This window comes from Rhineura floridana, chromosome 2, assembly GCF_030035675.1.
Source record: "Rhineura floridana isolate rRhiFlo1 chromosome 2, rRhiFlo1.hap2, whole genome shotgun sequence".
Taxonomy (NCBI): domain Eukaryota; kingdom Metazoa; phylum Chordata; class Lepidosauria; order Squamata; family Rhineuridae; genus Rhineura; species Rhineura floridana.
Window position 1 is genome coordinate 121,704,949 of NC_084481.1, and position 26,010 is coordinate 121,730,958.

At 39.3% G+C, this 26,010-nt stretch overlaps 2 protein-coding genes, 1 long non-coding RNA gene and 1 other non-coding gene across 10 annotated transcripts in view; 3 read left to right on the forward strand and 1 right to left on the reverse strand.

Moving 5' to 3' along the window:
• IPO7 (importin 7) overlaps positions 1-14,207 on the forward strand; it is a 64,975-nt gene extending 50,768 nt beyond the window's left edge. Inside the window, exons 17-25 of the mRNA XM_061610380.1 lie at positions 1,063-1,129; positions 1,238-1,363; positions 1,511-1,608; positions 4,406-4,501; positions 7,626-7,846; positions 8,140-8,345; positions 8,978-9,184; positions 10,059-10,175; positions 11,825-14,207. Coding sequence (XP_061466364.1) covers positions 1,063-1,129; positions 1,238-1,363; positions 1,511-1,608; positions 4,406-4,501; positions 7,626-7,846; positions 8,140-8,345; positions 8,978-9,184; positions 10,059-10,175; positions 11,825-11,922 — 1,236 coding nt within the window. The 3' untranslated portion in view covers positions 11,923-14,207. The remainder of the gene's footprint in view (positions 1-1,062; positions 1,130-1,237; positions 1,364-1,510; positions 1,609-4,405; positions 4,502-7,625; positions 7,847-8,139; positions 8,346-8,977; positions 9,185-10,058; positions 10,176-11,824) is intronic.
• LOC133378645 (small nucleolar RNA SNORA23) lies at positions 2,174-2,353 on the forward strand. Its single transcript, XR_009761079.1, has one exon. It is a non-coding gene; the product is annotated as a small nucleolar RNA SNORA23 (small nucleolar RNA).
• A 2,880-nt stretch (positions 14,208-17,087) lies between the features above and the next one.
• LOC133377089 (uncharacterized) lies at positions 17,088-19,190 on the reverse strand. Its single transcript, XR_009760610.1, has 2 exons — positions 19,041-19,190; positions 17,088-18,701 (listed from the first exon to the last, which is right to left on the reverse strand). It is a non-coding gene; the product is annotated as an uncharacterized LOC133377089 (long non-coding RNA).
• The window catches only part of ZNF143 (zinc finger protein 143), a 47,594-nt gene continuing 38,952 nt past the window's right edge, over positions 17,369-26,010 (forward strand). The window contains exons 1-3 of one of the 7 annotated variants that reach the window (XM_061610384.1): positions 18,647-18,744; positions 21,447-21,516; positions 25,706-25,824. In XM_061610384.1, the coding sequence (XP_061466368.1) occupies positions 25,713-25,824 (112 nt within the window). In that variant the 5' untranslated portion in view covers positions 18,647-18,744; positions 21,447-21,516; positions 25,706-25,712. Of the gene's footprint in view, positions 17,440-18,484; positions 18,596-18,637; positions 21,517-22,205; positions 22,431-24,239; positions 24,317-25,705; positions 25,825-26,010 lie in introns of those variants that run through there. The other 6 variants (XM_061610386.1, XM_061610381.1, XM_061610387.1 and 3 more) reach the window with 6 other exon arrangements.

Below are 26,010 nucleotides of genomic sequence, written 5' to 3' on the forward strand. Positions count from 1 at the left end.
ACCCTTAAATATATATTTATAATATTTATATATATTTGACTAGACTTCCCAATCTCAGTTGTAGCCAATTAGGGTAAGAGGGCCTAGGTTCAAAAAGGGGTGCATGGCTAACTTACAGCCCTAATGCTGTTCATCCCAGCCAGATGAGCCAATTGCTATAAAGTGCTCACCTCAGCAGGTATGAACAAGACAATAGTATAATTAGAGATTATTTGAAGACCGACTGACTCTGGAATTGGAACAGCATAACAGAAATTCCACAAAGAAAATCTCAAGGCAGCTAATATCAACAGTAAAAGTATAGTCATGAAAACAATAAACTGTAAAAACTAGCTATATACAAAGCAGCAAATAAAACAAATAGCAGAAAGCCAATAATTAAAATTCTAGTAACAAATTAACCAAATGGTTAGAACAAAACTGATTTCCCTGCATATCTTGTGATGGAGACCCATGGGTTCAGAATTGTGGTCTGTGCTTCAGCGTATATGAACCTAGCAGATGTGTTCAGTGAAATGAATGAGAACTTTTATTGAACAAGTTTATCTGTGGCAGAGACAGCTGCCTGATATCAATCTGATATGCTTAGCCCTTTACTACATAAATATCTATTAAAAGTATATGTTTGATCAGAACTTAACTCTTTTTTGTTTTGATGCTTATAAGACAGTCCTGTTTGTGTGATATATAATTCAAATAATGACAGTGACCTTCTTTGTAAAATGTATTTTGCTCTCATTACTGTGCGTTTTGTGGAAACGGGCCACTTAAGTCATTTGTATGTGTGTATTTTATTGGAAGCTTGTTCTCCTAAGGTTCAAGGTCAGTTAAATAGTTACATATTGGTCTTGATTATGGCTTGCTAACCAAGTTAGACAAAAGGGGATAACATCAAACACTGTTAGAAATTCTGTCCAGCTACCCCCATTCTTTATAACCCAATCTAATTAGTAGATTTCTTGTATCCCATTTCTGAAGACCCGGGTCTGTCACCCAATATTTAACACAAGCATCTTTTGACTTTGACCATATTTTATCTTTCATTTAAACTGTCCCTTTCAGATTACCCAGCAGTTGGAAGGTATCTGTTTACAAGTAATAGGAACAGTGTTACAACAGCATGTTTTAGGTAAGATGTCCGTTCCCCCGTCCCCCCCCCTTGGCAAAAAAAAAAAAAAAACTGTCTGAGGTGCTACTGCTTTGATCAGTAGCTTAAGGCATCTTTTTCTTGTTCTAGAATTCTATGAGGAAATCTTCTCCTTGGCTCACAGTCTGACCTGTCAGCAGGTCTCAGCACAGATGTGGCAGCTTTTGCCTCTGGTCTTTGAAGTATTTCAGCAGGATGGTTTTGATTACTTTACAGGTGAACTTTCTTATTGTGTCTTTCTTGCTTTATTGAACATAGGCAGATGATTACAGAATTGAATGACGATACCTTTACACCGTGCAACTTTTCATAATGATCAAGAGGAAAGATATAACAGCTGCTTATTATTCTTTTTTAATATAGATATGATGCCACTGTTGCATAATTATGTAACTGTTGATACAGACACACTCCTGTCTGATACAAAATACCTAGAAATGATCTACAGTATGTGCAAAAAGGTAAGTAATTCACTAATCTTCCAGTCAATATGGTAAAACCTGTAGATATATATTGCGCAGTATAGACCTAGGTAAGAAAGGCTTGTGCCTTTCTAACATCTCTTCTTAATCCACATTCAAGAGACTGCAAGGCTCAGCAACTCAACACAGACCCCGATAAACTACATTATCTGAATTGCAAGGTTTTAACATGTAAAGTGTAGCTCAAAAGAAAGCAAAGTGCAACTCGTAATTTTATTTAGTGGAATTGCATGTCCACTTTGCTTTCAAAAGGCGTAGTAGATCCAGTCATGTAGACCAGGGGTGAGGAACCTGTGGCCTCCAGATATAGTTGAACAATTCACATCAGCCCCAGCCAGCGTGGCCAAAGGTCAGAGCTGATGAGGTAGTAGTCCAGTGACATACGAAGGGCCACAGGTTTCCTATCCCTGCAGTAGATGGTGACCAGTAGCTTCCAATAGCTCCCATGCCTGTACAGATATATGGGGATGTTTTTAGACCTGCTGTGTGGTTACCAGTCATGCAATTTTATTATTCTCCCCTTGACATGGATTAAAATGGTTGCAGTCATATGTGTGCATAGTTTCTGATCTGTGCCTAGTAATACAGTCCATCTGTGTTTTGCATTTAGACTGTATTGTTCACATACAACTTGTGGCTAAAAGCAATTTGAGATCTTAGTACTGGTCTAGTGATGTTGAAAGATAAAGTTACCACTGACCAGCCTCCAAACTCTCAAACATGTATATTGAAAGTAGAATGGAATCAAATTAAATGTATTTCAAGCACTCCTCCTTTGCACTCGGGCTTTTGCTTACTACTGTGTGGTATGGTGGTGGGCTTTTGTTAATAATAATGTAAGCTTCAGAACACTCATGGAAGTAAATTTTTATAATGCATGGAATACCTTTTGGAAAGCCAGTGTATTAACATTGTGGTGGATGTTTTAAACACTCACCAGTTTCCATTATAGCGACTTTTGTACATGACATCCTAGTGGTGGTGCAGCTGAGCTGAACTTGAAAATTATTCACAATTGCTGTGGTTAAATCAAGAAATCCCTGTGCCTTCTGCATTTCAGTGTGCTAAACTGATTATTAGAGTTGTTAGGTTTGACATCTGTGATTCCTTGTTAGGATGGGACAGGTATCTAGATTCACTCCCCTCCCAACCTGCCCTCAAGCTTGAGGAAACTTCAGTGGAGATGAACAACTCAAATGTATGGAAGCCCTTGTATACACCTAAGGGAGGTTCTCTGGATCATGTGCTACATATGGCCCGGCTGCACTGGCTGCCAATATGTTTCCGGGTCAGATTCAAAGTGTTGGTTCTTACCTATAAAGCCCTTAACGGCATTGGACCGCAATACCTGGCGGAACGCCTCTCCCACTATATACCTACCCGTTCACTGCGCCTGACGTCGAAAGCCCTTCTCCGGGTTCCAATGTATAGGGAGGCCCGGAGAGTAATAACTAGAGCTAGGGCCTTCTCAGTGGTGGCCCCGAGTTATGAAACGCCCTCCCTGACGAAATACGCCTGGCGCCTTCTTTGTTATCTTTTTGGCGCCAGGTACCTACCTCTTTGCCCAGGCATTTTAAATTTTAATTTTTAATTTTAATTTATTTTGATTTAATCTTGTTTCATATATCCTTTGTAGTGTATTGTACTTATGCTCACTTGTATTTTAACCTGTTTTTATTCTGTTGTACACCGCCCTGAGAGCTTGTTGCTATAGGGCGGTTTAAAAATGTAATAAAATAAATAAATAATAAAATAAATAAATAAATAAATACATATCTACATTATACCCTATTTTTAGACAGCCTCCCAGTTTTAATGCAAGAACCAAAGCTTAGCTCTTTGGTATTTATTGGCTTTCATTTAATTTGGCGATTAGTGCTGTGAGAATTATTATTATTATTAATAAACAACAACAACAATAATATTACTATATAGACTTTCATTTTGAGAAGCAATACCTAGGCGGTTCACCAGTTTTACTAGTAGCAATGCATAATTTTCACAGGAGGAGAAATTCTTGTCCTGGAACACATTCACAGCCTGCTTCTGTGTAGGAGAATCTCCAGAATGGAGCCAAATTCCTATGTGTTAGATGAATTCAGTTCTTCCTCCCTCTCCCCCCACCCACATGGTGTGTCTGTCTGACATCTGGAAAAAATATCTGTATGCACAAGCCTATTTCTCATGTTGATCACCTGTGCTGGATTAGGCTTGTGTTTTATGTAGCTTTGAGCTCATTGCAAGTGCCCAAACTTTTTCTATTTTCACTGAAATACACAGTGAAATGTGTCAGTAGTGAGAGGGACAAAAACACTGGCCTGTCATTAATTTTTGTGATCTGATAAGCAAGTATTAAACTAAATTACAGCTATATCTATAAAAATGGTAAATCACCTTCAGATCCTTTACCTAACTAACCTAAATAGGAATTCAGTTTTGTGGATGTAAAGTAATATTCATTGGGTGGAATCCAGTGCTGCTGTTCTTGCAGAAATCCAATGCTGCTGTTCTACTTTTGATCCAGCAGAGGCACCCACTATCACAAGAGAAGAAGAGGCAATATTCACTGATTTCCCACTGCATCCCCCACTACCACCCTTCACACTGTTCTGGAGGGTCACCCAATCCTCTGGGACAGATTTTTGGGAGGTGTAGAAGGATGCAGCAGGAAGGGAAAACAGTGAGTCTCTCTTACAATATAATCCCTTTAAAATGCAAAGAATAAATACTACTAAATATTCAGTATTAAAATTAACGGTATATTTGTATTTCTTAGGTCCTTACAGGTGTGGCAGGAGAAGATGCAGAATGTCATGCGGCAAAGCTGTTAGAGGTGATCATTCTGCAGTGTAAGGGTCGTGGCATTGATCAGGTAAGTAGAATGGACTTTTGGCTATGACAGCGGCAGCTCTCTGGAGGTGGCATAGTAATCTGCCATCTCTTTCATGCTTAATAAACATTTAATTTAAGATAAGTATGTCTTACAAATGCAATAATACTGTAAGCTTAGTAGACTTTCCAAAGCTTCTACTTCCTTCTTGCTTATTTAGAAATGGAAACTAAAGTTTTGATGATACAGCAGAGCAGAGTATGGTAGACTGCAGTCCCTACAAAAGGTTTCTTCTGACCCCCCTCCAAATAGGTATTATTTATTTATTAAACTTCTATCCCACCCTTTCTCCCAGAAGGAGCCCAAGGTGGTAAACAAAAGATAAAACACTAAAAACGTCTTAAAACATCTCAGAAACAAGACATCTTTAAAACATTTTAAAAATATCTTAAAAACATCTTATAAAAAATCTTTAAAAACATCTTAAAAAGCAATTCCAAAACAGACTCAGATTGGGATAAGGTCTCTACTTAAAAGGCATGTTGAAAGAGAAAGGTCTTCAGTAAAATCCGCCAAAAAGATAACAGAAATGGTCCCTGCCTAATATTTAAGGAATTCCAAAGGGTAGGTGCCAGCACACTAAAGGTGTATTTCCTATGTTGTGCAGAACGGACCTCCTGATAAGATGGTATCTGCAGGAGGCCCTCACCTGCAGAGCAGAGAGATCAACTGGGTATATAAGGGGTAAGATTGTCTTTCAGGTATCCTGGTCCCAAGCTGTATAGGGCTATGTACACCATAACCAGCGCCTTGAACTTGGGTTGGCAGCTAATGGGCACCAAATAGTTGGTGGCAGCAACGTGGTTTTTTGTGCTTTAACTTTTTTTACCTCTTTAAAATTATTTTCTTCCCCCACTTTTCCCTGCTAGCCTTGTTAGTTGTTTTGCAAGGTTTTTGTCGGGGTTGAAAACGCCCTAAAATTCCCACAAAGGGAATTGTGCCCCAAACCAACTGCTACTCAGAGTAGACCCATTGAAATTAATAAATATGTCATATCTATTGACTTCAGTGGGTTTGCTCTAAGACTAGCATTGATGTCCGCCTAAAATTATTAGAACCTCCAGCAGCTGTGTTCTATAAGCTGCCTGTTGCTTACTTAGAATCATGGAATTGTAGAGTTGGAAAGGGCCTATAAGGCCATCAAGTGCAACCCCCTGCTCAATGCAGGAATCCAAGTTAAAGCACACCTGACAGGTGGCTGTCCAGCTGCCTCTGGAATGCCTCCAATGTTGGAGAGCCCACCACCTCTAGAGGCAGTTGGTTCCATTGTCATACTGCTCTAACAGTTAGGAGGTTTTCCTGATGTTCAGCAGAAATGTGTAACTTCCTGTAACTTGAGCCACTATTTAGTGACAAGCTTTTCTGTAGCATTTATTTTTCTCTGGATCATTTGGAAGAAATCATATTAGGCAAAGGGAGCTTCAGCTTGAAAAAAAATGGAAAGAATTTAGCTTGGCCCCTTAACCAATCCTGCAGGATTGAGAAAGATCAAGAAAAGGCTGAGATGGGCAACAGGAGCTGGCTCTGGCAATCCCAATGACCAGCTGCCTCTGTTTGTTGGAACGCTTCTTGACCATGATTACCTGACAGATGTCATGGCCCCGTCAGAGGACTCCTCAGATGAGGATGACTGAGGAGTAACAGCAGCAGACCCAGGAGCAGCAGACTCAGAAGGAGACACGGAGGAGCCTCCTGAGAATCCAGCTCCTTCTGCCCCTCAGCTGCAGAGCACCCCAGGGACAGCAGAGGCCCTGCAGCCAGACACAGACAGTGAACAGGATACTCCCCCCTCACCTGCAGAACGTAGACAGCAGAAGGTCAGGCAGAAGAGAGCAGGCCTGTCTCCTTAAGGCCCAAACGCTGAGGGCTCACACCTGCTGTCCATCCTGCTCTTTATAAGGCACACCTTGGCTGCAGCTTGTTGCTGACTGCAACGTCAGGCGTGGCTTTGTGTAGACCTAGTTTCCCTGCAGCATCTCTTTGACTGACCTCCTTGGCAATTGATCCCGGACCTCCACTGACCTCGCTTCTGGACTTCTGACTCGGCAAGTACGCTTTGGATAGGCCTGGCAGATTTACAACCCGACTGCTGGCTAAGGACTTTCCTTCCCTGCCAAAGACCCAGGAATTTCCAGCCCCCCCTGACACTGCTGAGGCAGTGTAGAGCTGACAACAGAGAGCATTTACATTTTCAAACACTTCATTTTTGCTTTCCATCACAGCACCAGGGAGCAAAAATGCTAGCCATTCCCCCACCTCCCAGGCTGAGTGATTGTGATCTTCATACATGTCCCTTCCTGTGCTGAGTGTGTGTATGCATGTGATGCATGCATATATGTGTGCAAGTGCACTTTGGCTGTGCCTGTTTTAGCCACACCCACTGCTGGTATGTGAATCTCAGAAGGATGGCTAATCCTTACTGCAGTGTTCTATCCGTGAAGTCAAGCCTACTAAGCAGAAAAACACCTGATTCTTTTGAATTTAGAAAACAGTAATTAGAAAATGGCATCAAAAGTAAAACACCAGCTGAGACATTCATACAACTGAGGTAAAAAAAAGTCTGGTTTTCTTTTTAGGGAAATTCAAAATTCTTCTTTTGGAAGTTATACATTTTATATACTCATAGTCATGTAGTGTTCTTGTGTGCTGCAAATAACCATTTGCAAATTCCAGAAATATATAGATTTCATCTGCTGAACTTCACTTTTTTATTGCTTCCTAGGTTAACTGATAGATGTAATATAGCTGCCACCTTGCAATATGGTTATCAGTTGTATATCTTTATATAGTCAGATGCTAAAGGAGATAAGGAAGCCATTGATCCTCTTGTCAGTTTTCTCCCTTGTCCTGTTGTTCTTCCTCATCTGCTTCTTACAGCAAATAGGGAAGGGGACAGGCAAAGGTATTAGAGAAAGAATGAGGAACTTTCTGTGGCTTTCTTGTTTCCCGTTATGTTGAGGAGTTAAAAGGTGCATCTAGTGCTCGGGTTGCTAGGTGGGAATGCTAAACATCAAGGGTTATTACTGGATGTTGTCAGGACAAATGTTTTGTTTAAATATTGGCATCCTGTATTGAAACATTAAGAGATTTTTCCCCTTCTTTTCAGTGTATACCTTTATTTGTAGAAGCTGCTTTAGAGCGATTGACCAGAGAAGTTAAAACAAGTGAACTGCGAACAATGTGCCTCCAAGTTGCCATAGCTGCTCTGTATTACAATCCTCATCTACTTCTGAATACTTTGGAAAATCTCCGCTTCCCCAATAATGTGGAGCCTGTTACAAATCACTTCATTACACAGTGGCTTAATGATGTAGACTGTTTCTTGGGGTAAGCTTGTTGTCTCTTGGGGATTGTGGCCCTGATGTACTGGACCCTTTTACGCACAGGCAAGGAATCGTATGCACACAGTGAATGTTTCATTCGCCTTTTCCATATGGCTTCTTGATGCAACATGACCTACATCTGTTTGGGAAAAGTGAAAAGAAGTTCGGCTGTGCACTTAAGACCTCCTTGCCCTTGCACTTCTCTGAATTAGGTTCTCTATTGGGTAATATGTTTCTTTGCCTTCTTTTTCTTGAAGCTGAAAATAATGTACTATGGCATTTCCCTTTGCATTTCAGGCTTCATGACAGAAAAATGTGTGTCCTAGGCTTGTGTGCTCTTATTGATCTGGAACAAATACCACAGGTTTTAAATCAGGTTTCGGGCGAAATCCTGCCAGCTTTCATCCTTTTATTTAATGGCTTGAAAAGAGCATATGCTTGCCATGCTGAGCATGAAAATGATAGCGATGATGATGATGAAGCAGAAGAAGATGAGGAAGCAGGTAAAGCATTGAGCCCTCTGGTAGCAGTTCACCAACATCTCTCATGTTCTGCTGATAGTTTCTCAATGAACTTTTAATCCTGGTATGTCTCTTTTGATTTTCCTTTGCTTGCTTATGCCTTCTTACTCTATTCTTTCTCAAGGATTCAAATGTTTATGCATCTTGGCCTGTCCTCTTCCTTATTTTTCACATGGTATTTTCACACTATTTTCACTGTTTGCTCATTTGATATTTCCTCTGCTTTCATGTTTGCTTTGTGAAGGCTTTTTTGTGATACAAGTCACTTAATTCTTTGTATCAAATATCTTTATTTTTTTGTTTCCCTTTAACCTTTTTGTTCATTTGCTTTTTCAAAACAAATGCTAGACGGATACATTGTTGCTTTATCACTCTTATCTTAATACATTTTTGTGTCCTTTTCCTTTAATATCTCCATGTTGGGGTTTCTCCTTTTGATATATTGCAAATTGACTAAGTTTGCATCTTGTGCGTTGTAAAGGCATGGGATTTTCTCAGACAAAAACTAGTCCTAGGATAAGGAAGTATAGAATTGTTATGGAGTACAAATATTGCAAATATTAATTGTGAAAAGTGCACTGCTTTTGCTATCCTTGAGACATATCTCCTTACAGAGGAGCTTGGGAGTGATGAAGATGATATTGATGAAGATGGACAAGAATATTTAGAGATTCTGGCAAAGCAGGCTGGAGAAGATGGAGATGATGAGGACTGGGAAGAAGATGATGCAGAAGAGACTGCTCTGGAGGGATATTCAACCATTATTGATGATGAAGATAACCCTGTTGATGAATATCAGATATTTAAAGCAATTTTTCAGAGTAAGTACAGCTGTAATTTATCTTGCGTAGCAAACTAGTATTCTTTCTTATTCAGTCTGTTGAAATTGGGAAATGGGGGTAGGGATTAGGAGTGCAGCTGGTTCAGGTAGGAGGAGTATGATGGAAAAATACAGCTGAGGTATTCCATCACACTGTATGACATGGGTTAAGTTTGTAAATAGGGAGTTTTGTTTTTTCTATGTATAGAAATCCTACTTTTCATGTTGTAACATAATTGACAATGTTTGTACCTCAACATAGTTAGGTTACCTCAAATAGTGCACGCACACCTGATCCCAGTAGAGTTCCTGATTAAAAAGCATACCATTGTGTTCTTTTATCATGCTCTGTAACCAAATGAATTGAAGGTCTGGCTACAATGAGTCTTACATAATCTGTTTTAGGCACTAAAATTATATATATCCTACTTGTGCAGAGTTGTAAGGGAAGTTACCATTTTGTTGCATTTTCAAGTCTCCATATAAAAGCTGGCATCACTATAATTTGTGTTTTTATGATGATTTTTTATTTGTAGTATCCTTGAAGAAGAAAAATATTCCAAAACATGTTTGGCCAATACAATTCTAGAGGTTCCATCTCCTCTATTCCTTTCATAGTTAATTTGCTGTGTGATTCTGATAGCAATATTTTCATCTTAGCAGAATGTGGAACATTTTGTGAAGAACTAGGCCAGTAGCTGGCATAGTGGGAGATGACTGGACTTGAGAGAAAGCATTAAAGAAGACTAGAAGCCTGGGTAGTAGTGGAGTGGGAAGCTATGCAGGGCAGAGAAATCACTACCTTGCTGACCTTTTAGCCTATCTTCAGTCTGCCCAAAGTTTTTCAAATGCCTACATGTCTCTTTGTTCTGTAGCAATTCAGAATCGTAACCCTGTGTGGTACCAAGCGTTAACACGCGGTCTTAATGAAGAACAAAGAAAACAGTTACAGGACATAGCAACTTTAGCAGATCAGCGAAGAGCAGCCCATGGTATGCATTTTTTCACTACGTTTTATATAATCTGTTACTATTAAGTGTTGGTTGTAGCATTAGCATTTTACTAAAGGGCCACGTAAGTGCTCCATCTCATCTGTCTACAAAGCTGAGCAAAGTTGAGCCTGGTTAGTATTTGGTTGGGGGTATTTTACAAAAGGAAATTTTTTGACTATTAACACTAGACAGAAATGAGGATAGCTACATTAATGTATTGATATTAAAGTGTACTAATACCTTAAAGTCATTATTCATAATTAGAAGATTGCTCACAAGAACTCCTGGATCTCTGGAGCCATTTTTAAAATCTGGTTGTTTTGATCCTATGAGCAATAGAATAAGCATCCTGGGAAAGTAGTGAGGATCTTCGTATTTGGAGACTTTCAAGGAAAGCTGGATCAGCATCTGTTGGGCATTCTGTAGGAATCAAGTGATCCAACTTGATGACAAGGATTTAAAGTAAATTATTCATCATATTCATCAGTTCTATGAACAGTACAGTACAGTATCTTTATTGCGGTCACAGACCCGTAATAGTTCTATGAACATATTTCCAGTATAATTATGTTATTGATGACAGTAAACTGACACAATTGTAACATTCTTCTCCATTCCATATTATTTGTTTATCTGAATAGAAAGTTATCTGAGGAACATGTTCTTCCAAAAGACAGACAGCCAACAGTATACACAAAAGCAGTGCTTAATTTGATTTTAAGAAAAAAGAATTTTAATTTAATAAAAGAGAAGCTGTGACTTAAGTCTATGTAGAAATCTTTTTTTCCCGTTCTGAAATTATTGACCTCTTCTGCTGTGGTACGGCAGTGGTGAATATGCATATATGAAAGAGGCCCTTCATCCATGTAGGGGGCAGGATTTGATCTGGTATTGCAGCTTCTTTAGGCACCAATTCTTGAAGCAGAAATTTCTGGGCTTGGTGCCATCTAACTTTGCTTGAAAGTTGGTTTTTTCTAGACGTGACCTGGTCACATGAACATCTAGATGGGGGCCCAAAATAGCAATTAATTGAGCAAAAAATAATGGATGGGTTGCCTGGTAAATTCAGCAGGAGAAAGTACATGGCTGTGGATCTGCCCCTCTTCCAATTTTTTTTTAAATGTTAGTATTCCCTTTCTGTTACAGTTGGCAGCAAGTGTATGCTTCAAGTTTGCATGCCCTGTTTTTGTTTCTTGACCCTGGTAGAACTGGGTCCTTGAATAGGATAACAGTAAACTTCATTTTCACCATTCAAATTTTGTAACATCATATGCAATTAAAAATAAAGCTGGAATTATTTATTATTGCTTTTATATCCCACCCTTTCTCCAAGGAGCTGAAGGTGGCATACGTGATTCTCCCATTCCTCATTTCATTCCTCACAACAACCATGTGAGGTAGATTGAGAGACAGTGACTGGCCCAGTGATCTTCGTGGATGAGTGGGGATTTGAACCCTGATCTTCTAGGTCCTAGTCACTCTAACCATTGCACCACACTGGTTTAAAATTGATTTTGAGATATTTGAGATCTTGAGATATTTGAAAATTGGTCTCTTTTGTAGCATGAGAGTGAACATCAAGAGCTTGATACAACTTAGACAAGGTGGTTTGTGACTTTCAGATAATTTGATTTTTCTCTTCCTTTCAGAATCCAAAATGATTGAAAAGCATGGTGGATACAAATTCAATGCTCCAGTTGTGCCAAGTTCATTCAATTTTGGTGGTCCAGCCCCAGGAATGAATTGAATTATCACTACTTTTCCTCCTACTGTGTGATTGTAGTGAAGAGCTTGTGTTCCTCCCAATAGTGGTTCCAGAACTGGTTCATGTTATCTACAGCTCACTCTAAATGAATTGGTAGATTGAACATTTTAAAAAGAAAAACCAACCCAGGAAGTGGGACTTGATCATGCAACCGAATACTGGAAAGAAGGTTTCGAAGAAGATAGGAAGAACCTGACACTTGAGCTTCAAATGACACGTTGTGGAAATCAGAAATCAAGAGGGAATGTCATGAAGACGCTTCCTTTCTATGAAGAAAAAAAAAAGGCATTGGCTGCAGGACTGTTGGAAAGGTCTCATTTACAGTACACAAGCTAGAAGGCCAATTTAATTTTTACACCTGTGGGACTGAGTATTTGCCCAATCTCTTCCCTTTTCCCGTTCTCCATGCTGGGTATCTATTCTTTTAATGTACATAAAGGTAATTGGATAGCCTTACTTAACACTTCATCATTTCCATTTATCAAGATTGTTCATATGTAGAATATTGGACACTTATTGTAGCACTACATAACTGATTAAATCTGTAAATGATTTAGCACTTTCATATTGAAACAACCCTGCTAGCCTATGTACAAAAATAGTAAAATGTTTGTTTATAAAAAAGGGATGTTCTGGGGGAAATTTCAAGTTATTTAAAACTAGCAGTTTTGTACCTGGTGACTTTGTGGTGCAGTCACCACTGGTTGTGACTTGAATTTGGTTATGTAAAAAGGGGGTTAGTGGTATTTCATTGCTGCTAAAAAAGAAAAAAAATGGCAACACCCTCTGTGTCCTTTGTTTTTTCTTAAAGCTGTCAATGTACAAGTGGAAATTTGGATACAGAAACCTTCATGTTTTAAAGTGCTGAGAAGGGAGTTCATTTTCTCAGCAGCATGTGAAATCTGACATGAAGATCTGCTCTTACAGGAGTGTATTTTGAAGTGTGGTGGTGAAACATCTACATATGCAATCAATTAAAAATAATTTGGCTAACTTGGGTTGGATCTGATTGAAGTTTATTCCCATATTTGGGAATATGATTATTCTTATCCCATTGCTCTTTTTCTAGGACCTGGGTAGAAGTTTTAACATCTGTTTTGCCCCTTCTGTCTCCACCCCCACCTTAGGATGTCCAGAAATAGTAGACATTCTTTCATTTGCCTGATCCAGAACAGTGGCCTAGTTCAGACGTTCATCTCTCAGCTTCTTAAGCCAAGATATGAACAAATCTTTTGCCTGAACCTAGAGCCCCTTTATGTAAGCTGTGATTAAACCAGGAAGTTTCCCTTTTAATCTGAACTGAGAAATTGTGGTTACCAGCTTTGGAACAAGCCAGGATCCTAAACAGAGTTTGAAATTAGCTGAGAATCCTGGCTCGTTTAACAAATAACGATGGTAAATTGGATCTGGTTTAACTGTGGTTTGCACAAAGGGGCTTCTGCTCAGGCAAAAGCTCAGTTTATTAAGCCAACATATGATCATCTGAACATGGACTTATGGTTACCAAGTCTCATTTTTGAAGCTACAATTCTATCTCCTTTATTATATCCTTGCCTTCAGATGGTATAGTAGTTAGTATTTTAACTAGAAAGGTAACAAACTCCCCCCTACTGGGACCACTATTAAAATGACTCAGTGAAGAAGATAACATCAAAATGATGTGACTGGGCTGGCTTAGAGCCCCATCTACATAATAAATACATAAAATCTTAAATGCTGAATTTTTTGATCTTGCCTTGAGATCACTGGTGTCAAAGATTTTAAGTAAAAATCCCCCCCCGCTTTTCTGGCTGTTTTTATATTCAATGTCATTTGCTGTTGCCATAGATGCTGAACAAGCTACCTTAATTTAAGTGTAAGTCTCCAGAACTTTAAGGCAGGTTGAAAAATGAACTGAATTTATATCTATACAAATGAAACTGAAATGAACATATATTATTATGGTGTTCAAAAATGCAGTCTTCAGAAAAACAATTTGTGTGATGTGTGTTTGTTTTATATGTATCAATTTTGGGGGGTGCTTGGATTGTAAGGGTTCCTAACAGAATACCTACCTCTCACTTATCTCAAGCCAAACTAAGGGCTTTCCATTTTCACCCATGCTTTCATTCTTTACTCTGGTCTTCACCCAAATATGGATTTGATTAGAGGCAGGTTTATGTAGCATCCTAAACTGCTTAAGAGAGGAGGATTTTCCATCTATTCTTTTTCATTCAGGTTCTGCTCAGATTAGCACAATAAAGTTGAATTCCTGAATCTATCCTGTAGACATTTTATTGCTGTTTTTTCTTTTGAGCTTTTTAAAGTTTTATGTCCTGCTGATTCCCCCCCCCCATTGGATACAAGTTTGCAAATGCTATTCTCATTTAGATATCTCTGGCAGGATTTGGTATTCAGAGTAGAAGTGGGTACCTCTAGTTGCTTTAACAAGTGCATTTTTCTCCTTTAACTTAATAAAAAGTAAATGTGTCCCTGCACTTGTAGTGCGAGTCGTTTCCGACTCTTAGGGCGACGTCTTGCAACGTGTACTAGGCAGACCATATATATGGGGTGGGATTGCCAGTTCTTCCCCGACCTTTCTTTACCCCCCAGCATATGCCGGGTACTCATTTTACCGACCACGGATGGATGGAAGGCTGAGTGGACCTCGACCCCTTTTACCGGAGATTCAACTTCCTCCTTTCGTTGGAATCGAACTCTGGCTGTGAGCAGAGCTTCGGCTGTGTTACTGCTGCTTACCACTCTGCACCACAGAGGATCTTAATACCAGACCCTAAAAGCTAACAGTAGGCCCACAGACTTGTAAAGCAAGGATACCTAATATCCCTGCATATGTTTTTGACTTAATTCAATCAGTCCCAGCCAGCATGGCCAACAGACTCTTTGCTGATGAATATTGAAGTCAAACCATAGCTGGAGGCTACTACACTGGTTACCCCTGTTGTAGAGATTTCCCTAATATATCTGACTACACAAATCCAATTTGGTGTTTGGATGGTTTAAAATTTACACTACAAGATTTAAGTGATTTGAGGTGGGGGCCTTGTAATGCTAAAACTCTGGGTCATCTAGTGAAGCTGAATGATGGGATTCGAGACCAAATGTAAGTACTACTTGACACAGCATTAAACTAGAATTTGCTACCACAACTAATACCTTTCTTGTAGAAACGTTGGGACTCAAAGTGACAAATGAGGCTTTGTAGTTCAGGAGCCAAGCTCTGCCCTCAATGTAACTGACATAGGAGACCTCACCCTTCCTTGGTTCGGTTGCCCTGTGCTGTGTTGCAATGTGAAGCAGGAAGGGATTTGTGGAGGCCCAAAAATGCATGGTAACCTCACAGAACCCTGATCCTAAATAACTTTCCTGCCTTGTAGAGTTGCATGTTATTTTGAGAGGAGGAGTGAATGGTAGTGCCTCCATGACTAGCAGGGAACAAAGCACATCCTGGAATGTGCTTTGAAAAGCAAGGGGTGGGGTCTTGTTTGCCATGTTAGTTGCATACTAAGTTAATATTTTTGTTTACAGGATGCTCAGTGTAAAAATCCTGTCGTTACTGTCTACTATCAGACACGCAGTATAACAATCTGGTCCTAATGGCAAAGTACTTAATGTAAAGATCTCATTGTTGAGGAAACATCTCTTGTACTTCAAATGGGGTATAGATCCACCACGATGGTACCTCTTATAAGCATGAAGCCTTTTCCTTTGAAGATGCTAAGGTTGGAATTTTGATTTTTAACATATGTGGAACCAGGAAGCCTGTCCTAGCCCATTCATGTCACCAACAACTCCGAGTATATGGGGAGGCTAGTTTCCCAGGATAGATTGATACTCTGGCTCTCACACTAAGGTCTCTGTAATGGATCAAGGAGTAAGAAATCCAAAAATCACAGCTATTGCTGTAACAGGCTACAAGACACAATGGTTATATTACCTCCAACAGCAGGCAGTGTGCTTCTGAATACTAGTTGCTGGGGATCACAAATGGGGGGAAGTGCTATTGTGTTGTGTTTGTGGGATTCATATAGGCACCTAGTTGGCCACTTGAAGAACAAAATATATTATTTATTTATTTCAATTTATATACCGCCCTTAGCAGAATAGCTTTCAGGGCGGTGAACATATGCCTCTGATCTGATCCAGCAGGGCTCTTCCTTTGTTCATGTACTTTGGAGTATATATTTTCTTAATGAAATCAATCCTAGGCAGCACTTGGCATACAAAATAACTTTGAGGCAAGACTGCTGTAGGGCACATATGGCTATGTTTTTAATATGTGCAATCTTATTAAGTAATATGTGGTCATTGTGAGCTGAACTATTTGCTTAAGTCAGAAGCACACTTTGCAGGAATGCCACAGTAGCAGCCGTTGTAGACCTTCTTTGTATGTCCTAAAAGACCTATATGAGAGGTCCTATCCTTTTGATTTCAGCTGCCAAACATTATGTAGTATGGGACGAGGCATGCTGTGGTGGCAATACATGAAGATGCTCTTAAGTATGAAGTAGTAGAAACGACAAGAGTTCCCATGATCAATATATATTACAACCCACTTATTCAGCTGTAAGATGACAAAATATCTGATGAAGTGGGCTCTACTTTATGAATGCCCATGTCAACAATGAACTTGAACGCCTTTGAACCGCTACAGGGCTTTTTGTAGTCTGTTATTTCCAGCTAAGGATGGTTTTTTTTTATAACTGTAAAGACAGCATACAATCCTATTTCAGAGATAACATTTTGGATACTCTTCTGTTCTTGTGACACCTGTATTACCAAACAAGCATCACTGCCTGGTGTTTTTTCGTCATTAAGGTTGCTCTTCACATTATGTATGTTGTATTTCTGTATGCAATAGCCTGTAATTGGCCAGAATGCAGGGCATTAGGAAATGAACCATGGCAGTTTCTTTTTAATTTTATAGACTGTTTAATCTCACAGTAGACTTTTGTGTAAAAAGTCCAAGTCTACTGACTTGGCCTTTTTACACAATAGTTGCAGTTTAAACATTCAGCATTATTTTCTGTCTGGATAGCTATAGGGGAATAAAGGAGAGTGTGCTCAGATTTTGTGATGCAACCAAGGAAGAATGGCCTTGAGTATAGTCTAGGTCTACTCACATTTAAAAGCAAAGAGTTCCTGTGTTTCTTTTGCAAGCGGCACTTGGAATTTTATTAAAGGATAGAGTAGAACACCCTTCAAATAAATTTGCACCAGAAAATCAGGTCAACGTGCAGTTAGGACAGAAGGTAAATTATACACTCAAAGAACTAAATGATCTGGATTAATTACTAGACAGGTACCAAAGAAATTCTTAAATGTACAATAACTTTAAGTAAGAAAGATGTCTAGATTGTGACAGGCTATTGAGATCAGACAGAGGCCAGGAAGACCCACGTTCAAATTCTCAATCAGCCATGAAGGTTTCTTAGCTTAACCTTAATGGAGAAAGGGTGAGAGGGAGCCATTGATGCTGGCCTAAACTCTTCAGAAAAGGTGAGATATAAATATAATTATGAAAATGGAATGTCCACTTTTGCAACTTTTCTTAATTTGATGACTGTGGTATGATAGAAATGCAACTGTGGAAAACTGCCTCCCTTTTTTAATTGTGAAGTTACAAGAGCCCTTTCTTTTGAATTTAGTCACAGGTATCTTCCCCTATAAAGAAAACGGACATGCTTGGCTAGGACACAAGAGATTTTTTAAAAACAACGGAATTATCCAGGACAAATCCTGGGGGGAAACGGACAAGTTGTTTAATATTACAGGATTCCGCTGTATCTTAGAAAGCGGATGCCTATTGTTATTTTACTATTATTATTAGACAGGCCATCTGAAGCTTTTGCATATGGATAAAATAGTTCCAGCGAATGATAAAAAACTAACATCATCGCGACTACCTATGAGATGTCCATCTTACAAAAACTTTTTTAAGGAGGGTGGGGGTGGAGGATAGGACTTTCTGGTCTTAAGATAGCGGAATCCTAATTAAAAACCTTTCCCGTGGCTGGACCATCGCCTTTCTCGTGGTGGAATAAGACCTGTCATCCCCACTACTACCACGCAGGTGAAAGGTTGAATCCGAGTCTCAGGGCAAACGACAATGTCGGTCACTCTTAATGTAGCGGTAACTCCCGCGGGGTTTTATCTCCCCACTCGCTTCCCCCATTTTAGAATCTTGTGTTTTCATGGGAATTCCACTGAAAACTACTACCACCGAGTACAGTTCCAAAAGCAATACGATATTCTTTCTAGCATCACATCCTCCAGCTTTGGTAACAAAAGGAGAAAATGGCGTCTATCTCTCTTCCCCTCACTGACGTACTAGTGCCTCGTTCGACGTGATACAAAATGGCGTCTACACAGGCCCCGAATACAGCATAGAGGAGAATCGATGTGGTGTGAAGGCGGGTCTATCAGTCAATAGCCAATACATAGTGGCATTTGGACTTCAGCGGCCCAATAGAAGCCGTGGGCGGTATTTCGTGTCGCAGGCTACCCAATGGAGCCATATGCAGGTGCTGGTTGCGGGGCCCGCCCGCAGGGCTCTGGGCGGTGCTGGGATAGGCGGGCGGGAGCTGAGACGGCCGTTTCCTGTCCTGGTGCATGGTGGTCGGACGGAGGAATTGTTGGAAAATTTCTCGGCGAGGTTCGTATATAAATGTGTTTTTACCCAGTGTGCCTTATTCTAACCGCCGCCATCTCCGGCTGGGATGCTTCACTCTTGGGTTCAGCGTGGCTTAGTCCCTCTGCGGCTATGTTGAATTGAGGGAAAAGTGAGAGAAAAGGGGGAGCCGCGTTAGTATCGCAGCTCACTTTAATAATAAAGCCGAGGCGTCGCCGCCGCCCGTGTATTCTCCCCCTCCCTTTTCCTCCATATTCCCGCCTTCAAGGCCTGAATGCTTCCCGCTCTTTTCTCCTGAAATGCTTTGGTCTTCGTCGAGAGATAATGATCACATAAAATAATAAACCCAAACCCCGTGTTTTCCTGCGGACCGGGGCGCATCAGCCGCTTTTTTGGGGAGGGGGGAGAGATTTACTTTTAAGTGGCTGCGTCACTAAATGGGGTCGTATTTCTTAAGCAATTTGCGTACTTGCATTAGAGGCAGCTCGTGTGGCTGCTGCCGGCTGTGATGTCTCTTAATCCTCTGCTGCTAGCATCGAGTTGGTGGGGCTGTCGTCCCAAAACGCTCTATGGTGGACAGTTGATTCACACATGCAACACACCACTTAAGCAGCGGAGGAGCTTTTAACAAGACTACGCACATTTCCTGGTGGTAGTGGTTGAAACACACTGAATTCATTCCCGTTGCCAAGGAAGTGTACTTAGGATTGCAGCCTTATTCGATCGTTGTTAAATCAGTTACCGACCAACTAATGGAAAAATACGAATTTTAGTTGATTAATAAGCAAATGTATGCAGATTTAAGGATAACCGTTCTGAAGAAAATAGCATAGTTTCTTCATTTTATGTGATGCATTGGTGTATCACAGCATGCACCATCTCAGAAGAGCTATTCCCTTGTGTATTGGGTGGGATGCCTGCCTGCAATTTTTTTTTGTAATCATTAAGTACTGTGGTTAAAATTACTTCCAGCAAGGCGCTGACAGGATTTTGTTACTATGTTGTAGGTTGCCCTGTACTCCAACCATCCAATAAAGATGTGCAACTCAATTATGCACATGTTTACTAGGAAGTAAATCCCAAGTAATTGGAATTGCAAACTTAGATGCTCACTGATTTTTTTGTTCCAATGGGCTTTTAACTTTATGAAATTCTGTTGTATTGTGGCATTATGTGTGTTGACAGAAGAGACTTTTAAAGGATGTGCTGATGACACAAATAAATTAGTCATGGAATAAAGTTACTTGATAATAATGGTGATGTATATTTGAAAACTGGACAACATTCCAAAATTCTAAACATGCTCTTCATTTAACAATAGTATAGCTATGCTAAAGTTGCCATATAAACCAAATGTCATTATTTAAATACATACTCAAAGCATTTAGATACAAGGTTCCATTTGGAGGAAACTTCTTTTTGCAGATGCTTTATGATGTATTTGATAAGTCCTCATATGTTAAATAGTTACGAACACAGAATGGTACATTCTTAAGCGTGCATACTTTTATTTATTTTCATACTGATTGCCAAACTGGGGTACACTAAAAGTTCACAATACAGACAGGATCATAAAACATAAGAGGAACAAGATAAGATCAAGAGCCAGCATAAGAACTAAAAGATGCTAATGATGAAAGGCCTGTATGAAATAGTTTTAAATGATCACTTAAAAGAAGAAATCTCCCATATCTGTTATAGTGGCCCAGTTTGCATATAATGCTAAACCCAAAGCACATTTCTTTCCTCTCACCAGAAGCTGACAAGAGTTTGTTTTAAACTAGGATCTCTGTTTTATACTGTATGCTCTGCTGAGATTTTTGAAAGTGAAACTAAATTTGACAGAAGTGCTGACTACATAAGAGTGCACAAGCTGGTGGGCTCATGGAGGCTTCCATATTAAACCAGTGGTGGGGAACCTCTAGCCCATGGGCCCATTTAAGCCCACAAGGCATCTGTATTTGGCCTGTGATGCTGTTTTGGATGAACTACATCCACTTTTCCTGTGCCTGATGTCATATAACATCAGGTGTAGGAAAGTTCAAGCCATGTCTGTAAAGGAATCAAGAGCAATCTAACTGCGCCCAGTTCTTCTTTTGCAGCTAAATGTGGTCCTTTTTTAATTTGCTGCGTTTTTCTGTTAACTTGCACAAATTTGAAAAGCTTCAGATTAAAGAATGGCAGGGAACCACCATGCACTAGGTGACAGATGGGGAGGAGAGAGAGTGTGAGCTCCTGAGGCTTAAGATTTAAATTGCTCAAATTTGATAAGACATCTACAGTTTTTATAAAATAATGAGATGACATTTTACACCAATATTTCCAGTTACTTTTAAAAAATACTAGTGCATTTTTTATTTTTGCAGAGAAACATCATGTTTGTATGCTCAAAGTACCAAGCTGAAAGCCAACAATAGGCAACTAAATGCCCATTCATGTAGCATGTGAGCTTTCTAAATTTTGTTTTGAGGAGTCTAGATTTTTCATATGAAGTTAATTCTATATTCAGAATATCTGAGAAATTTTGACCCATTTCTCCAGCTGTAGCAGCTTCACTTGTATTAATACAATAGAATGGAAAATTAAATAGTTTACTATAATTAAAAGGAGTAGGTTAAGTGCATTCTTGAATCATTGTAGGTCTTCAGTCTCACTCTAAACTGTTGAACAGCTTATCTTTGCCTGTGTAAGGCATACAATCTGCAACATCGGTTCTTCAGAAGGACACAAATACTGTGTGCTAAAACTAATGACAAGGCACCACAGATACAGTGAAAATAATTGTTTTATTACTTTGTGATGGCAGTATACCAAGAAGTTTGTTCACACAACAGTTTTCCTTTGTTTGTTTGCCCCCGCCTCACCTATTTACAAGTGGCATCTCTAGAAAAAAAACCCTCAGTGTTGAAGACCATCATTTCAACAATCACAAATATATACAAAACGTAAGAGACGATTTGTTTATATAATCTCTTGCTGTTAAGTATTCATTAAATAGTATTGCCTTTAGATTTTTTAAAATATTTTCTACAATTGAACTGGCATTTGTTCTTGTTTTCCTAAAAAATATATTAAAATGATACTGATCATATGACAGCAATTTTAAAATAATTGCAGGCTGCATGTATTAGTCTTATTGCTTAGGGATGCTTTCAGTAAGTTGGCATCTAAATTACTGAAACAGTACTCTAATATCCACAAACTTTTTCATTGTCCCTGATAAAAGTGAGATTTAAGAAGGATGCAGACAAATGAATGGGTTCAGAGGAGGGCAGTAAGGTTGACCAGGAGAATGGAAACAAAGCCCTATGAGGAAGGACTGAAAGTACTGGGCATTTTAGCCTTGAGAAGAGAAGACGGAGAGGAGAGCACTCTTCATGAAAGGTTGTCACACAGAAGAGAGCCAGGTCCTCTTCTCGATCATCCCAGAGTTCAGGACACGGAATAATGGGCTCAAGTTACTGGAAGCCAGATTTTGGCTGAACATCAGGAAAACTGTCAGAACAGTATGACAATCGAACCAACTACCTAGGGAGGTGATGGGCTGTCCAACATTGGAGACATTCAAAAGGCAGCTGGACAGCCACCTGTCAAGTATGCTTTAATTTAGATTCCTGCATAAAGCAGGGGGTTGGACTCAGTCGCCTTGTAGGCCCCTTCCAACTCTACTTCTCTATGACTCTACAATTGTAGTAGATGTGTTTCAGTGGAAGCATCTCAATAATGTAGAATGAGGAGCCTGGAAGGTTTCTGATTTTATTGCCAAAAGGGCATGAAAATCCTTGCCCACAACTTCAGGAGCTCTTTATTCAACAGAATTCCAATACTGGACATTCAGCAAACAAGAGCTTCCAGACAGGTAAGCAGAATGGAGGGTTCAGTGCTCACCACCTTTTTGCTATAAAAATTTAAAAAACAGCATTCTATATTACTGGATCAGATTTATGTTAAAAGCACACAATTGCTGCCATTCTTTCTACTTTGGCTTGTGTAGAATATGAGAGATGATGCCAGAAATTCCTGCAAGTCTCACTTGAGCCATGAAGTTGCAAGGTGACCTAAGACAAGTCACTGTGCTTTGGTTATTAACTTAGGAAAATGCTGCTTGTTTTAGACTAATTCTCAATACCAAACATATTCAGCCTGACAATACCAGGGATGGGGAATCTGGCTCTCCAGATGTTGCTGGACTACAACTCCCATCATCCCTGACCCTGGCCATGAAGTTCACTATCCTTGATCTAAATATATTGATTTCTGTAAGGCACAGCAACTAAGTAGGATCAGGCTAATTAAGACCAATCCTAAGCACATGCATTGGAGAGTAAGAGTAGTGAGACTTAGCAGACATGCACAGTATTGTACTACCTGTTATATAAGAAATACTGCTTATGTAAAGAAACTAATAGGGATAATTTTTTTGAGGTTCAAAACGAAGACTTAAAGGGCCTGGGAAAATTTGCCTGGGATCAAAAGTAGGTGCCAGGAGAGCCTCCCTGGGGAGTGCATTTCACAGTTTGGCTGCCACTGCCAAAAGACCCTTTCATCTGTAGTCACTTGCTGTACTTCACCTGGCAGGGGCACCCAAAGAAGGGCCTCCGACAGTTATCTCAGAGTCCAGCCAATTACATGTGGGAAGAGATAATCCTTCAGGTACCCTGCTCTCAAATCGGGAAGGGCTTTGAAAATGAAAACTTGCACTTTGTATTGGGCCTGGAAATGAACTTTGGGTGTCAATTATCAATCTTCCTGCCATATTCTGTACAAACTGAAGTTCCTGGAAGTTTTTGAAGGCACCCCCATATAACATATTGTAGTAATCCAAATGGGAGGTTACTAGGACATGGATCACTGAGGTAAGGCTGTCTGTGTCCAGGTAGGGTGCTAGCTGGCTGTGACGAACAGGGTATGCTCTTTGGAAAGCTGAACTGCTGTAATTTTATCTCCATATTGGATACAATGAGCTTTCATGCTGAAGGCACTTCAAAGCAGAGCTTGGAATTGTTACTTTTTTTGAACTACAACTCCCATCAGCCCAATCCAGTGGCCATACTGGCTGGGGCTGATGGGAGTTGTAGTTCAAAAAAGTAACTTTTCCAAGCTCTGCTTCAAAGTTATGGGCATCCTCATGAGTAGGGAAAAGAATAAATCCACTAGTTACCACCAACTAGCCATAATCCTGTAAATCCCAGGTACCTCACCTTCCTAATTAATAGCATGGATCCAGGCTGTTCAGATTAGTGGAAGAAACAATCTAAAGCAAACACCAGATCATTCCAGAAATCTAATTTTAGTAATTTATTAAGTAATCAAGAAAACAAAATAGAACTATAAAAAGAACAGCACTTTCTGGTTGGGTACTTTAAAAAGTACTTAACAGTACAAGCAAACCATAGCATGCCCTCAGCACAGGAGCCCCTTTGTAGGGGAGTGGCAGATGATCTCCAGGTTAATAAAAGCAAAGAGCATATAAAACTCCAATTTTATGGAGTTTTTCTAGATTGATTGTAGATGAGTGCTTATGACTTGTCCTTCAAAGAAGCAGGAAGGAGAAATGCAAATTGAAAGTATCTTCCTTTAGTTCCTGTTTAGAGATGTTGTGTACATTATTTTGTATTTTTAACGTGGTTTTAGGATTTTGAAAGGTCTAAGCGACTTTTGCCTTCCCCTCCAGACATTCATGTGTAATTATGCTACATAAAGGCTGACTGGCATTTTGTTACAGTAGCATATCAGCCTAAGATGGTAAGAGGTTCTTCAAGCCACAGAGGGTACTTGTGCCTGTAGAATGACAATAGATTAATATAGTTAAATATTAATAATCATTCTGTTAAAAACACTATAGGTGATTTACAACAAATCACCTGTTTCAGTGGTAATATTAACCAATTAATGAGCACTTTTGTTAGTTGTTCAAATGGAAATATGAAAATTGATCTTTTGTGTTGATGGCTCAAGTCATGATTTATATAGCTTATTTAAATTGATTAAATTATTTGAAATTATTCATTTGTATATAGTGCTATTGGCTTTATATCTAATAATTTGTTTTCAAGAGGGTTCTGTTTGGTATTAAAATAGCATTTTGCAGTTATTCTGAGAGTCCACTGAAGTTTTTACAGGAATTCCTAACCACATGTCTCTGCTACTGTTCTATGTTTATTTGTTCTTATAAATGTGAACATCTTTGGAGAAAGAGATCTGCAATATAGATTTTATTAATTGAAATTCATGATAGCTTATTATTCTTATTAAGTGGGAAAACATTTAGTAGATTTATTTTATTTATGTAAAATATTCCTATATCTTATGTATACCAAAAATATGATGGGGACAAGAAATCAAAACATACATAAACCTCAAAATTATATCGATCTTGTACACATGTGTATAAGACTTGTGGTTGTAATGAGTGGGTTGGCTGAGTAGAAATGCTTTTATCATCTTAAAAAAGAATTCCCAGACTCCTGACATTTGTGCATAATATTTGCTTGAACTGGAATTGTAGGCACATCCAGAGAAGTGGGTGACCTCAGAGAGGAAGTAATGCTTACTTAAGTTGTGTGATTGGGATAATTTAATCAGTTCCAATGCAGAAACACAGCAGAATTACCTACTTGGAAGGAGGCACACCCAGGGACTCACAAGAACATTTAATTAATTTAAATTTAACTATTTAATTAAATTGTACTAGTGGGTCCTTCAAGTCACACTAGTGTGTCTGGCACCAGGTTTGGGAATGTCTGCTTTAATATGTGATCTGGACGGCCAGTCCCAAATTTTATCAAAACATTTAAAAACACTTCTATTAATTTACTCATTACACACTGAGCCTTTAAAACACTCTTTGAGGACTAGAATTTTCAAAAATAATCAGGACTATACCTTTGTGAGAGCAAGGAATAACATTCTTACAATTTAGCAAAGTTTGCGGTTCAATCTTCTACATGCTGCTCCTCCCAAACACACACACAAAGTACGAAACATGGATACAAGGACTGGCAAAACTGTTTCTTTTCCAAACAAATCAGAAATATTAATCAGAAATATTCCTTGGTGTGAAGAATGGTATTGTTTCTGTATGTTTTGAATCCATTGCTAATATTATGTAAATTCTCTTTCTTTTTTGTTTAGGTAGACAATGTTATTAGCCCAGATAAATCGAGACTCTCAGGGAATGACAGAGTTTTCTGGAGGGGGAATGGAGGCTCAGCATGTAACTCTCTGTTTAACAGAGGCTGTAGCTGTGCAAGGTGAGTAATGGGTTAATAGCTCAGCGCCAATCAGTGTGGCATTCAGGACAAGCAAAATGGTTACCTTGATGACCTTATAAAACATGCAGTGACATTTTGGGTTTTGAAATACATTATAGAAGATAATCTATTCTCAATAGTTTATGCATTAAACACTCAATCTGTGTTATGAACACCAGGTAATGC